Source organism: Rhamphochromis longiceps, linkage group LG14, assembly GCF_057381845.1.
Source record: "Rhamphochromis longiceps isolate RC_006_pf linkage group LG14, R_longiceps_female_GT1.1, whole genome shotgun sequence".
Classification (NCBI taxonomy): domain Eukaryota; kingdom Metazoa; phylum Chordata; class Actinopteri; order Cichliformes; family Cichlidae; genus Rhamphochromis; species Rhamphochromis longiceps.
This window is the reverse complement of record NC_140570.1, coordinates 28,196,277-28,211,395: the sequence shown is the minus strand read 5'-3', so window position 1 is coordinate 28,211,395 and position 15,119 is coordinate 28,196,277. Positions and strand designations below refer to the sequence as shown.

The 15,119-nt window shown below is 40.2% G+C and overlaps 2 protein-coding genes across 2 annotated transcripts; one reads left to right on the top strand and one right to left on the bottom strand.

Moving 5' to 3' along the window:
- Window positions 1–1,128: 1,128 nt before the first annotated feature.
- LOC146654304 (histone H4 transcription factor) lies at window positions 1,129–7,370 on the top strand. The gene is made up of 10 exons (XM_085380778.1): window positions 1,129–1,239; window positions 1,749–1,933; window positions 2,991–3,217; window positions 3,313–3,424; window positions 3,504–3,656; window positions 3,756–3,830; window positions 4,185–4,305; window positions 6,214–6,352; window positions 6,445–6,569; window positions 6,696–7,370. Exons 2-10 carry the CDS (start codon window positions 1,783–1,785, stop codon window positions 7,120–7,122), a joined length of 1,530 nt encoding a protein of 509 aa, XP_085236904.1. The 5' UTR covers window positions 1,129–1,239; window positions 1,749–1,782; the 3' UTR covers window positions 7,123–7,370.
- Window positions 7,371–8,182: 812 nt separating this feature from the next.
- LOC146654303 (uncharacterized) lies at window positions 8,183–10,065 on the bottom strand. The gene is made up of 5 exons (XM_085379499.1): window positions 9,967–10,065; window positions 9,753–9,845; window positions 9,574–9,642; window positions 8,991–9,108; window positions 8,183–8,904 (listed from the first exon to the last, which is right to left on the bottom strand). Exons 1-5 carry the CDS (start codon window positions 10,063–10,065, stop codon window positions 8,183–8,185), a joined length of 1,101 nt encoding a protein of 366 aa, XP_085235625.1.
- Window positions 10,066–15,119: the final 5,054 nt, after the last annotated feature.

Genomic DNA, 15,119 nt, shown 5'->3' with positions numbered 1-15,119 from the left:
CAGACATAAGAGCTGTGGTTTAACTGCACTGCCAAAGAAGGAACAAAGAAGACAGAAGGCTTTCCGAGGTTATCAGTGGTGCTACTTAAACACAGGGTTGAGATTCTTTTACTATAAAATCATAACTGAGCTGATCAATTAATATAGAAATGTATATATAGTTTTTCTAAAAAGTTGATTACAACATCTAAACTAAACTAAACTGGCTGAATTTAAACCGCATATGAATAATCTTATGATATAAAATATTTTATGTTTGTGACTATTTTATGCTCTTTTTTTATACTTTCCTAAATAGTACTTTAAGTGAACTCAGGGCAGGTACTGAAGTATTTTATTAGTATTTTTACTTAAATGAAACTCCGTAACTAAACCATACTACTCCATATTCATTCCGAGGATCTTGTTATTTTATGTTTTATGGATATTAAAATGTAAATACAAGATAAGAACAAATTAAAATAATGTATATTTGTGTGTGTGTGGAGTGTGTATTATCCCTGCAGTAAATAACCACATTAAATTATATTTATATATTTAGTCTGATACAATAAAGAAATATTAATTGTAGCCCAAAATCATGATATCATCACAGCATTTAAGGAGGTCTAGAATTGGACCTTTTTAAAGTTAATTTTAGGATACAAAGGGAAGGGTTGACTTGTTCCTTCACTACAAAATACATTTTTCTCATAAATGTGAGGATTTATTTTAAGAAATTAAGAAACAATTTTTCTTTTCTTTCACCTTTCTTTGAGTTTATGTATTTATTTCAAATTGAAATTTTATGGCGTGGCACAAAAATAATGCCATAAAATTCGAGCTGGATGAGTTTAAATACCTGGAATCAGTCATCCAGAGAAGAAGAGAGTGCAGACAGGGTGGAGTGGGTGTAGATGAGCTTCAGGGGTGATTTGTGATAGAAGGATAGAGAGATAGATGTAGATAATCCATTGTGGGACCGTCTAAAGAGAGAAGCTGAAAGAAGAAGAAGAAAAAGAAGAAGCAGAAGAGGGGATAATAATAATAAGAAGTGTATAAAAACAAAACGCTATTTACTTCAGGCTTTAGTTTGCTGCGGTTTCCAGTGCAGTAGGTGGCGATATGCTCAGCTTTCCCGGCACAGTTTTAATAATAAACGAAGAAGAAGCGACAGGAAATAAACAAAGCCAAACAAGCTGAGAGGAGGGAAGCGCAAGGAGGAGCTCAGATCTGCTGCACAAAGTGATATTAACTGCTGTAAGAAACATTTATGAAAAACTTGTGTATCACTAGAGTTAGAAACAACAGTATGAATTTATACAATCCCGGGTTAAAATGTACAAGCTGTATTAATTTAGGAAAAGTCGGATAAAGAGCACAGACCTGTGACAGGTTTCGCGGGAGCTAATCTGTTAGCCAGATAAACATCATCTGCACAAACACAACTTCTTAAGGATGAAGTAAACTGTTGTTAGGTGTGAACGGCCTCATTAACTGTTATGACCAAAAATATATATTTTAAAAATATATGTTTTGATGTGGTTTTAGTTACTCATTCAGTCAGATAGTGAGAGCTTTGGCGCTAACTTCAGCTAATGACTCTTCAAACATTTACAGACATGTTTCAGTTTCCATGACACCATCAGTCCTCGTTAGCACATGCTAACTAGCAAAACGGCGTCTTTAGTAGTTTAGATGTCGTAGTTTAACGTTTCCTTTTCTCTCTGGGTTAAACATATGTGCCTACTTTCTGTGTGGCTGGTTAGGGTGTGAGGGGCTGAGCTCACAGGACTCAACGACATGATGACAACAAAGAGACTCGGGAACTTTGAGGTGGTCTGTGAGTGGGGTTCGTGCAGTTTCACGGGCCGCTCCATGGAGGAGCTCAGCGACCACATGTGTCTGCATTTGAAGGACTACCTGGGGGACAACGATGCCCTGGAGGAGCTGGGTAAGCGATTTTGCGTGCAGGGGTGGGCGAGGGGTCAGCTTTTGTTGGGCAGCACATTTAGTTTATTAGCATGGGGTTTAATGGTCAGTGTTTGGTCCAAGTGTTGTCCAGTTTAAATATGCCTGTTGAATATTACAAAGAGGTGCTTCTGTTACTGAACTCTCATTGTGGTTGTGTATAGATCAGTGCAAGGGATTGGATTTTATTGTCATTTAAAATAAATTTTGGCTTACAGTGATTTATATGGACAAGATTACAGAGATAAAAAATATCATTGTGCTGTTTTCTGTTTTGCAGCATTTCTCTTGTTTTTCCTTTCAGCTCATCCTCTCTTATACTTTTGTCCCTCCATCGGCCAGGCTGTGGCACATTTTCTTGTTTTGGGTTCTTTTGTGACCTCTTGGATGAGTCGCTGAGGCGCTCTTAGAGTAATTTTGGTGATTCAGTAATACTGCCTTTGTAGATATTAGATTGTCTTTAGCTAATATTAAAATTAGTTTGATGATCTGAAACAAATATGCAAAAAAAAAAAAGAAAAATCATGAAAGGGGCAAGTTTATGGATTAAACTAATTGTGATTATTAGAATTTTTTGTGATGTCTGTACTATTTTACTGGTAAATGCTTATTTTAATCACTCACCCCTACCAGTCATCTCTGCATCATCTAACCATAACCTGCTTATATTACAAATGCTACGAATGGCAGTGCTGCAGAGTGCACTAAAAAGCCCCCTGCTTCATTTGAGTCACAAGTAAAACTGCTTTTGTAGCTACAGTCAGATTTTGCCGGTACATGGTTTTATTTTTATTTTGTGACAGCAACTGTCTCTACTCAACACCAGACTATACGATGGGATACTTCTCAACCTCATGCTGATCACGTTTAATCTGGTTTTCATGTTATTGGACATGTGGGTGCTTTAAAGTTTTTAAAGTTGCTTTAAACATTCTGTAATGACATTGCAATAATTACTGATTCTCTTTCTTTCTTTCTTTCTTTCTTTCTTTCTTTCTTTCTTTCTTTCTTTCTTTCTTTCTTTCTTTTTTTTTCGTTAGATGAATATGCTTGTCTCTGGAATGGATGTGAATTTCTCTCCATGGGTAGCCCTGCAGAGCTGGAGGTCCATGCTTATTTCCACAACTACCATGGGAAGCTCAAGTTCATTGGGTCACAGCTGCTCAAGTCCCGTCCAGATCTTCCCAGCTGCAATCAAGGCATGCACAGCAACAATCTGGTCCCTGAAGGATCAGACGGATATGTTTGCCAGTGGGAGCAATGTGATGTACGTATTTTTCATTTAAGTTATCCAGTCTTCACTAAACGATTGATATATTATCATGGGATTTATTTATTTTTTCCTTGTTTTCTTTTTTAAAGTGTACATTTAATAATCCTGAGTGGTTCTATCGACATGTGGACAACCACATAGAAAGTGCTGAACCACAGTCTCTGCCTCAACAACAGCAGGCGCTCTTCTGCCAGTGGGCAGGTACGACCGGGAGTTTTTTAAACGTTCGTGAGACGCTATCTCCTTGGACACCGTGTGACATTTCCCGTTTTGTTCACAGGCTGCGACGCCTTTTTCAAGATCAGATACCGTTTGAGGGAACATATGCGGAGCCATACTCAGGAGCGCCTTGTCGCCTGTCCTACGTGTGGCAGCATGTTCTCCAGCAACACAAAGCTGTTTGACCACCTGCACAGGCAAGCTGAGCCAGTAGGTGAGACGGACGCTTAAGCTCGCATTAAATTTCTGTGATGTTGATGTTTTAATTGCGCCGCCTTATTGCTGATGTTTGTATGTGTACTTATCCTAACAGAGACGCTGGTTTGTGAACACTGTGGGAAAGCTTTTTCCAGCGAGAGGCTTTTGCGGGATCATGTTCGTCAGCATGGTGAGTTTTATTCCTAAATTTTCTTTTGGGATTAAATTGTTTTTATGGCTGTTTGTCTTGAAATATTAGAAATGGAGAGAGCGGTTTATGAGCAGTTTATCGCACATTGCTACAGATTTTCTTTTGTTTCTGTTGTCAAGCTCCCTACTGTGTGGTCTTTAGATTTGTATTCATTGAGCTCTTATTTTGTACTGAGTTATGTCATTTGGTTGGTCAGGTGTACAAAATCTGATCTATTTCAGTTTCTTTGTGATCTGTTAGTTATTAAACGTTAATAGATCCATGGTGGATCTCTGACTCAGTTTGATCATCTGTTACATGCATTGCCCGCCTTTTTTTTCTTTTTACTCTCAGTGAATCAGGTGAAGTGTCCCTTTTGTGACATGACCTGCACCACTTTGGCTGCTCTGAAGATCCACATCAGGTTCCGCCATTGTGATGAGCGTCCGTTCCCGTGCGACTTCTGTGACAAAAGGTAGATCCTCCAACACAGCTCATCAAGTGTTCAGTTAACAGCAAACACACTCTTAACTCCATCGTTTTCTTTAATCTGGCAGCGAAAGCTGGGTTATCAAGTTTCAGCTATTTCAGTAAAATTCTCTTCCATAAAATTTTTTTATCATTAACGTCTTAAATCGTGTATTTGTGAGGAACCATGTAGCATTTTTCACATCCAAAGTCACAAGGAAGTTTTCATTCCAGCTCACTCATTATTTCCTTCAGTTTGTGTATGTGTAAGTAATCCCTGTGAGGCAAAAACTCATGTGACTTTAAATGCTTGATTTCTCACAGTTTTCTGCTCTTAGCTTGTCAGTATCCTTAACATGGTGCTCTCAGGTACACAGCTCTGTTTGTGAATACAGGATTCGCTAAAAAAGGTCTTTCAGACTGAGGAAGAACAAAGTGGGTGCACCATGGGCCTGGTATATAACAAACAGGGATTATTCTTAACTGTGATTTATGCAAAGCTACTCTAGTATAGAGTCAAAGAACAAAAATGGGAGCTGGAAATGAGCTCAGGATAATATCTGCTCTTTAGATCTTTTTATTATATGTTTTTAGTCAAAATACTCCCTTTAATATCTGCTTCAAATGTAACCAGTCTTTAGTCGTGCCTTAAAAATATTGTATACCCTTTAAGGAATTCTCCTAATAAGACCTTAACCAAACTATTAGGAAAGGTTCGTTAAAATATTGTGTTTAAAGGGGTTTTTAAAGAAAGAGCCACAAAATGTGAAAAAAGAAACCAGTTCCTTGTTTTATTGTCTTTCAATCATTTATGTCTCTGTATGAGATATATTGGTTTGCAGCCTCCTGTGATGTCAGAACAGCCTAATCATCGTCTCCAACTGACCCTCCCCCAAAGGAGAACCAGCAGGATTGACATACAGATGTTTGTAACTGTTTCTGTTTCATTTGGGGTGTTGTTTACTCAAGCACAATAGACATTTTTATGTATGAAGTAACCACAAAGAACAGGAAAATGCAGGCACTTCTGTTCAGTAACACAGACTTTACTGCCTATGCTGACCAGTCCTGCTTATGTGCATATTCATCCCTCAGAACAGCCCATTTCGAGCCAGGAAAAACTCTGCAGTGTGTAATTTTATTTCTTTTATATACTCAGTAGAGCTGTGTGCTGTGACTGTTCCTGGCTGGAGCTCAGTCGCACAGCAGCTCGTTTGCTTTTAAAGCCCCCAGATACGCCCTGTTAGGAGATGAGTTAAAAGCAGGGGTATAAAGGTGGGGAAGAATTAGTGACCTGTGAGGTATTTTTTAGCTGAAACTTGAAAAAGATATTAATAGAACACATGAGGGTAGAAACGGGCCATAATATGGGACTTTTTAAGTAGCAGTGCAATTTTTGACTCATCTGTATTGAAAATGTAAACAACTATAAGTAAGTAAGAAGTAAGAGGCTCAAACATGTGACATGTGAGTGAGAATGCTGCTAGAGCCACATCTTTATTACCAAAATCAGTTTTTACCCCTCAGCCTTGAAAGGCTGATGGGGTGCTGTCGTAACCCTGCTGTGCAGGCGGCTTGGACATTCAAATTTGTGAATACAAAAAAGGAGGCGACAGGATTTTTAAATTCATACCATAAGTGATTCTACAAAAAGTCTCAGATGACTTTGAAACTCAGTGACTTGGTCCTCAAGGTTTCTAAAGATCTTGCAAATGCGATAACTCGAAAAAGATGTCACCAAGTATTTGAAATTGACACCAAATCTCCCTCAGGTTGGAATCTCAGTGAGGTCAACTATTCTGAAAATCACTTTGGATTTTTACATTTATACCAGAGGTGCATCTACAGGGAGGCTGAGGGGTAAAAGCTACAGTCGCCAGTAATTTTAACTGTTTCCATCTTTATTTCCCCACAGATTTAAGAACCAGCGCGATCTGCAGAAGCACACAGAGGTTCACAATGAGGGCACCATGTACAGCTGTACAGTGGAGGGCTGTGATTATACTTGTCATACGTTCCAAACAATGAGCCAGCACTTCAAGAGAGTCCATGAGGTTTGTAACACAGTGTCGTCCAACATATTACCTGGTCAGATCATCTCAGCCTGCTGTGACTGTAGATATGGTTTTTTGTTGATGACCAATAGGTTGGGGGAATGGCTAAATATAAATGCCATATCTGTGATAAGGTGTTCTCTTGGTGTTACACTCTTACACTTCACCTTCGTAAGAAGCATGAGCTGAAGTGGCCCTCTGGACATTCCCGCTTTAGGTGAGTCACCTGTGGTAATAGTCATCCTCTCTGCTTTACAGTCCTCTGGGTGCGACGAATATAATTTAAGTAGAGCTGAAAAAAAGTAAAAACTCAAATGGATTCCTCTCCTCTCCTGTCATACAGGTACAGGAAGGATGTCGATGGTTTCCTGAAGTTAAATATGGTGCGCTTTGAGACTGTTGAAGTGACAAAGGAGATCATGAAGAACATGGCCAAGAAGCCTCAGAGCCTTCAGAAAAGTCTGAGTGGCAGCAGTCAGGACGAGAGCGCTGTTGTCACGCTGGAGAGCGGCCGAAGCTCTCCCACAGGATCCTCCTCGCCCTCCTCCAGCTCCTCCTACTCCTCAGAGTTCTCAGGAGGTGAGGACATGTCATCTCAAGCCAGCCCCAGAGGCAGCGACTCTCCTGTCTACTGTGTGATGAGCACCATTCCTCACATTGAGGACGAGTCTGCAGGACTGATGCAGGAGGACTGTGATGGTTTTGGGGCTTCCGGAGCAGTCCAGGCTCTGACGGAGGTTGCGAGGGGCCTCGGCATGGATGTGGTTTAAGTGTTCACTGTGCACTGGGTCAGATGACCCACACCCAGTGTAGGCTTTATGCAATTAATAAAAATTTCTGTTAAAGTTTTTATGAATGGGGGAAGAGTTAAAAGCACTAGAAAGCTTGTTCCATGAAATGTTCTCCAGGCACTGAATTCCGAAGACTTTATTTTTTGTTGTGACCTTTGTTGAATTTTATTGTTACACAGTTAAATACATTTTTGAAACAAGAAAAGATCGTGCCATGTTTTTGTGTCTCTTTGTGGTTTTAGGGATGCTAATGAGGGTTAATCCACATCTATTCATACATCCTCACTTTTAGCATTTAGCTCAAAGCTTATGTGCAAAATACAGTCTTACAGACAGAATCTCCATAAACTCCATAAATCGGCAGTTTTTCATTTTCCAGGTTTTTTTTTAGAGGCCAACCTGAGCCCAACTTAAAAAAAGTAAGCACATGAACATGAATCTGCTTACACTTTAAGGTGTAAATAATCAGTGCTGCTCACTGTGGAGTACCACAGAAACCTAAATGACCAGTGAACACAAGACAGGCGCTGTAAATATATATTTTTAAATACCTCATAGTACCCATCATGTCCTAATGATCTCTGTTACCAGCTCCCAGCTTGAGTTAGGGAACCCAGTCTGCTTTTAAGATTGGATTAAACTTAGCTTTTAGGTTAAGCTTACATTCAGAGCTGGATCAACCCTTCAGCTATGAAGCAAATGGCTCAGACTGCTGGGAGACCTTCCTTGAAAACATTCAACATGCATTTATAAGCCATTGTTTTATGTCTTTAAGAGTTTGAAATGTTGCTGTTTTTTCCATTATCCTTAATTTTTCCTTCACTTCACCCAGTTCCAGGACATGCTTGCCCTCGATGAACCTGGTTCTGTCAGAGGTGCTTTCTCCCACTCTGGCTGATTACTCAGAGATTCCTAGTGCCTTGAGGTGACTGTTTTTATTTGGCTCGGTATAAATAAAACTGAAGTGAGAGATGAAATTTGAGAATGTGAGCTCTCCCTTTCTGAGCCTACTCTGGAGACTCAGGGTCCCAATACTGCATCAGAGCCAGTATGAGGCCGCTGGCGTCTGCAGCGGTGTTGACACTTCTCTCGACAGAAGTGTCTCCCTCACTCGAAGGAAATAAAGAGGTGACGTGATACCTCTTGCTACAAGAGGTTTCCTGATTGCCTTGCAGGTATTCAGTGAGTAGTCTTTAAGGGTGTGTTTCCTAAAATGGAAACTGTGTGTGTCCCTCATTGTCTCCCATGAAGAAGTCTGGCAGGGATGCGTCTTGGTGTCTGGATAAGACGCGTTAAATCTAATGCTGTTAGGATACAGGAAAGAGCAATCACTCATGTTAGTGTGTTGCACTTGCATGTTGTGTGCTGGTGGATGTGTATAAGTTGTGATGAATGGAGATGGATAATACTGCAAAGTCTGAGAAGAACCAAACGGACTGTTGGACATTTCGTGCCTCATTCTCTTTGCTTTGTTGATGCCTTCACACTCAAACTGCCTCTTCCTGTCGAGCGATCCGCTGTGTCTGCCATCAAGGTCAGAAGTGACTATTAATTCCCTGAACTTCTCTTTATGAGGTAAATTCTTTGTTGGGCTAGATTGGTGGATCTGGTGTTTCTCTTTCTTATCAGGTGTTGAGTGCTGGTCCTGCTTCTCACAGTCAAGTTTCTCCCTGTACCCACGGCTGTGGGTAGACACTGGTGGAGGCGTTTGAAGGTCAGAGACAGAACAGTCACAGCTTGTAGTTTCACTCTTACTTCCACCTGAAGAGAATTCAGATGAAGAGTCTAAGTCCAAGAAAAGGATCAGTGCTACATTTCTACTTAATCATTGCTGGCGTGAAACTCACCTGAACATGGGTGTGCACACGGCTGGTGTAGTTCCTTTTGTTGCACAGAGGCAGAGGGACTGCTAGCAGGACACTCAGGTGTCAGCTCCTGTTGACTGCTGTGCATTTGTTGCAATTTCTGGTAAATTAAATATTACATGTTGGTTATCAGACAAATCAGCTGTGCAATTCAAGATCAGTATGATCCATTAATATTATCCCTCTGCGAACTTTTCACAATACTGTGAGCAATACAATTCACAATAACAGCATTATTGTGACATACCTCTGAGCTGAAAAACAATAAAGCTCAGGTAGTTTATCTCTTAGGAAATGAATTACACTCAAAATAAGAGTATGAGGAGGTGCTGAAGAGCATCTCTGAATACACAACAAGTCCAATCGTAAAGTAGATGGGCGACAGCAGAGCGACTGGCAGAAGACCGCAGGGTGCCACTTCTGTCAGCTGAGAGCAGGAACCAGAGCCTACAGTCTGCATGGGATCACCAATGCTTCCACACGTAACTCCCAAAACACGTAGAGACGTTCAAAACTACCACAAATCCCAATAAAAAAATAACAATTAAATTTATTTAGCGCTCACCTTGAGTTGTTTGTGGTGGTAAATTTTCCACGCAATACACACGTGCAGTGCGCCCCATCTCCCTCGTATCTGGAAAAGAAATCATTCATTTTAATGAAAACAATTTCATCAATTTAAAAGGAAAGCGAAGTAACATTTTATATATTTTAGTTACTGAGATTCTTGAGTTTTTTACTCACTGTTGAGTTAGAGGATCTAGTTGTTGCTCTGTGCGAGGCTGTGATGGGTGCAAAGAAAGTCCTCATTGTTTGTCCGGGCAGGTTTGTGTTAAACTGTAGCAAGATGTAAAAGATGGATATCAGTGAGGAGTAGGTAAAAGCAGGCGAGGGGCCTGGAATAACTTCCAAGTCTGAGCAGCTTCACATGAGGATAGTTAAAGTAATCACATCTCACATTTCTGTCCTGAGGTCCCATCAATGCTGGATTTGGCAGGATGCTCGAGGACTGCTGCAGGACGGGAGTGAAGGCATGCCGGGGGATGTTCTGATGCATGTGGAGAAGTTGACGGAGCAGGCTGTGGTCGCAGGAAGCAGACTGATGAGACAGAAACAATTGACAGTTTTAGTTTCTGAGCTAAGATGGCAGATCGCATGCAGTAGAGCAGGAGATTTTAAAGTCTCACACTATAGGGTAAGTTAGTTAACCACAACATAAGCCTTGTTTTCTTGCCCTAAATCTGTTTACATGTTGGTAAATTGGCTTCATTTAGAGTATCAGAAAATCCCATTTAAATCGTTTCACCGTCTCTTATATTGAAACTGCAGAGAACTTTCAAACAGGATGATTTTCCTGGGAAGTTTTGGATACTGCGGAGCTCCCTGATCTCCAGTTCATTGTGGTTTTTGATTTAAGGTCACCAACCATTAAGAATGTTTTCTAAAACATATTGTACAGTATTGAGTAAACCTTTTAGGCAATTTGCTTTTCAAATCACATGCAAATGACTGTATCTTGTTAGCTTGCATCACAGATGGTAATCCAATTGAGGCAGTTTGTGTGCCAATCCATTTAATTCATTTAAAATCCATCCGTTTCAAGGACACATGATTAGTAATGCTGTTAGCGAATGGGAGGCAAAGTGATGAATATAATATTAGAGAAAATTAATCTCTAGTGATTTATTGTAAATGTGGGACACATAGGAAAGAAGCAGAAAATAACCTGATCATAAGACAGTCCTCACCTATTTCATTCATATCAACAGGTAATTAACCTGTACACAGTATTAACGCAGTGGCAGACAACTGTATTGGTCTCTGTGCTTGCAGTGCACAGTGGGCTCTGTAGTTTTGCTCACTGGGACTACAAACATTTAAAAACTATAAAAAAAAGTCGGGTGTACTCCTTTCCGACAACCTGTCTTCGCTGCAGCAATCCAATAGCCTGATCCCTCCTTTCTCATAAAGACAAGATTAGCGAGAGGCTACACCTCCTATGTTCTCTAAATTTCGTGCATGTCAGCGTGCCACAGAAATCCTTTAATCTCATAAAGGAGCTGTTTGTTAGGCGAACAGCAAACAGAGTGAATAAGGCTTTGGAAACATCTTGCTGTGTCATCGGAGGGCACAGATAGCACCGGGGCTCGCCTCTGACATGACATGTGCTCTTTTTTTTCATGCTCAGAAAAAAAAAAGGTTATTAATTTGCATCCTTTATTTTTTAACATGTCATTAGTAAAACAAACTGGCACAAACGACAGCTGAACAGTTAAGGTCGTTTCTGAGAAATGTTTTATTCACCTCATCTAATGTTAATATTTCATCGTTTTATATGATCATCAACTAAACTTCTAAGAAACATTTTACTGTTTTCAGGCAGTTTATTGGTCAAAAAGCAGAACAAAAATGGAAAAACAGCTATCACTTGCAGTCCCAGAGCAACTGTAACACAAGTTAATTTGATTTAATCACCTGAATCATCACATAATTAACATAACATGGGGAAAATAGATGTAATTTTATGTTTGAGAAGTATATTTACATATACTTCTCAAAATATTTAAATTGTCCCCGTCTTACAGCAGGGGTCCCTCTCACAATTTAATATTTGACATTTTCCCTTCCAAAGTCATGTATGTTTTATACATTTATGAGTCTTACCTGTGAGCACCAAGTCCTTTTAAATTTCAGCTAAATGGTGGGGGAAAAAATCCAGATCAATTCAGCCGAGCATTCAGGAGCGTGAACCCTGTTTGTTGTCCCTCTGCAGGTCCTAACTTCATGTCAGCAGGAACCACTTGTTGCTGTGAACCGGTGTCAGCTGTCTGCTGGCCCTGGTCAATTAGTCAGTGTTACTTACCAACACCGGGAAAGACCATTAACTACTCCTAATGGCTTAAACTAATCCCATCAGCCATATAAATCTTTGTGATTGAGTTTAGGGAAAGACAGCTTGTGTGGCAGCAGAAGGGATTTCACAAAGAGAGACAATGGAAATCTGGCGTGCAAATAATTGCAGCACCTCCAGCCATTTCTATTGTTAAAAGAATCCCGTCCAGCACCGTGCAGGACAGCGCAACGTGTAAATATTCAGCAGGTCGATGTGGTTTCAACACTAATAAAACATGTTTTGTTAGTGAGCAAAACTAAACTTTATTATGAAATTTAAATACTGCAAGCTATTATCGATCGTTTTTAACTTGTCTGATGAACCCATAACACTGCGAGGTGTCCATTCATCTGTTTGTCTGTCCTGTCACAAGTCACAAAGAATCACTGCTCCTCCTTGAGCAAGGTGTCAAACATCAGGTCTGGGGGCCAGAATTGTCCCGGCATAGGCTTTGGCTTCGGAACATATGAAAGGGTGAAAGAGGCCATAAATCTTTGCACTTTTAAGTGTAATTTTTTTAGTCTTACAGCTTTTTCTGCTGTTAAAGACCTCCCCCGCAGCCATCCATGCTACACCACAGGAGTTTCATAATGGATACATTTTTCGTCTACTACAGAAAGTTTAGTTACTAATAAAAGTGAGCTATCAGAACTTTTTTCTTAATGTTACACATTTACATGCACAAAATTAAACAGGTGGACCTTCACTTGTCCGACCCATTTTACATCAAAGCGGGCTGCATGTGCCCCCCGATTATGTTTCCGTACCCAAGTTGTGCTCAAGGTCAAGGCCACTTTTCTATTTTCACAGCATGAGCTTCATGCATGCTGCTCACATACCATCTTTAACATGAGATTCTCCAGACTGATAAATTTTACATGCACAGCATAGCAGAGAAAGAAGTTGCTTTGCCACATGTGCTGTATGCCACACGCTTCCTTTTAGATGGCAATGATCATGACGTACAGGAGTGGCCCTGTTGGTTGACTCCCACATTAGGAGGAAGTGGTTGGTGACTTCCTATCACCAATGAGCTGATATCAGCAAGCAGGTCAGCCCTATGCATGATGATGCTGTGTTCATGTATTTTCATGCTCTTTGTTTTTGTTTGGTTTTTTTTTACAGGTATTATGTTGTCAAAATACTCCTGAACTCAAAGATTTTCATTAATAACTTAAAAAGAGACATCTGAATCCAAACAGTAAATAATAAAGTAAGTAATACAGTTACACAATTATTAATTACTTTGGTCACTTTTTACTTAAAATGTAACATAAAAACAAAAAACAAAACGTAACATACCCAACACCTGGGACAGTAGTGCGTCCTAGTACGCACTATGTGGTCACATCTTTTTGAAACTAAGCACTTATCAACACAAGCTGGAATCATCCAGAAAATGGTGTTACTCTGTAAAAACCTATCAGTTGCCCCACTTTGACACAGAGTTTCAGCCAGAAAGAAGCATGCGGTCACATGATGTTACTGTGAGGCTCAACATGGAAGCAGCGTCAGCGCTAATATGACACCATCATCCGCATAAGAAAATCTACTGGCTGGCTCCGAACATATCTACTCCCAGTATAGCGCCAGTGTTCGTCTTTCCACATGAAATGGGGTTAAATACTCGGATTCTTTGAATTCTGTCATCTGGCTCAAGCTTCATGTCCCAAATGGCCCCAGACAAATTGTGCTACCCTTCAATTGGATCCCATTAAGCAGAACATAAGACGATGATTGGATGAGGCTTTGGGATGACATGTTCTCCTCGATTAGCTAATTCCATTCTCACTAACCATCCAAATCCGGTTAGTGTGGGCAGGGTTAAAGCTGCTCCTGCACTGAACATTATTCACTCAGCGAGCGATCTATTGCCCTTTTTAACCTCAAGCGCCAAGACTAATTAGACAACTTAAAGCCACTTCTTCAGAATGGAGCCACAAAGACTACTTTAGCTATTAAAAACCTTTCACTGATTAAAACAGATTTGAAGATTTCTTTAGAATAAGAATCCTTTTCTGTATATTTTTATTTGTATTTACACAAAATTCCCTTCACAGCTCTGCCCAGTGTGAGTCTGGGCACCAATCAGGTGGTTGATTAAACAAACCTGTGTTAGTTTGCAGAGCCTGTGAAATGGTGGTTTGAAATCTAAATCGCCAAATGAGCTTCCCCCATAGTTATTTATTTAACACAAACTAAGCCAAAATGAGAAAAGAAAGTCCTGCTTCCACAGGAATCGTGAGGGTAAGTAGCAGCTGGGTGCTGCCTATTGAATGCACTTGGTTAACCGATCCTCAGCAGGTCTGGGCACCTCTATCAAAGCAGATGTTTCGTCTGTTTCTGGTCTGGAGCTTTCAGGTGTGTGTTAACACAATGCTGGAGTTTTCCCAGGAGTGGATGCCCCAGCAAATCCATGTGTCCGACTGATAAAGGCTTGCTCCAACAAGAAAATGTCTGGAAAAAGAAAAGAATCAAGGTGCTGCAACGGCTGAGTCAAAGTCCAGACCTCAGCCTGGTTGAAATGCTGTGGTGGGACCTTAAAGAGACCTGTGCATAAACCAGTACACATAAATATCAGTGAACTGAAGCATTGCTGTAAAGAAGAGTGGGCCAAAGTTCCTGGGCCAACCATGTGAGAGACTGTTAAAGTAATACAGAAAATGATTACTTCAAGCTATTGCTGCTGAATCCTGAGTGTACTTTTGACACTGCTTCTGCATTTAGGTTTCATTTTTAGTTTCATCTGTTTGTTCAATCTGTCTGGTACATAAAACCGTATTCACTTTTTTCATTACTGTATAGCCATTTCTGTCATCTAGTGCATTATTATTATTATAATTAGCTTGATTAAAATCTACAATATGAGAGGCTAACTTTACATGAAACATGCAAACTCACGAGCTCCTAAAAATAACAACTTGCAAAAAAGGCCACAAGGCTGAAAAGTGTGACACTGGAGTTGCATGATTTTGGTTCAACAGCCCAGATGAGTATACCAGGAAAGTGAAATGCAGGCTGAAGGTACTCAGTATGTTATTTATTGTTTTTTAGGAAGTAAAATGTGGCATTCTTTGTCCTCCACAGCTGTACAGGAACACTGGAAGTTGTTAAAGGGATCTCAGTCACAGCGACGTTTTGCAAGCAGTTCCCTGTCAAACAAACAAACGTCACAGTATTATTATCATATATATATATATATATATATCTCAATTCTG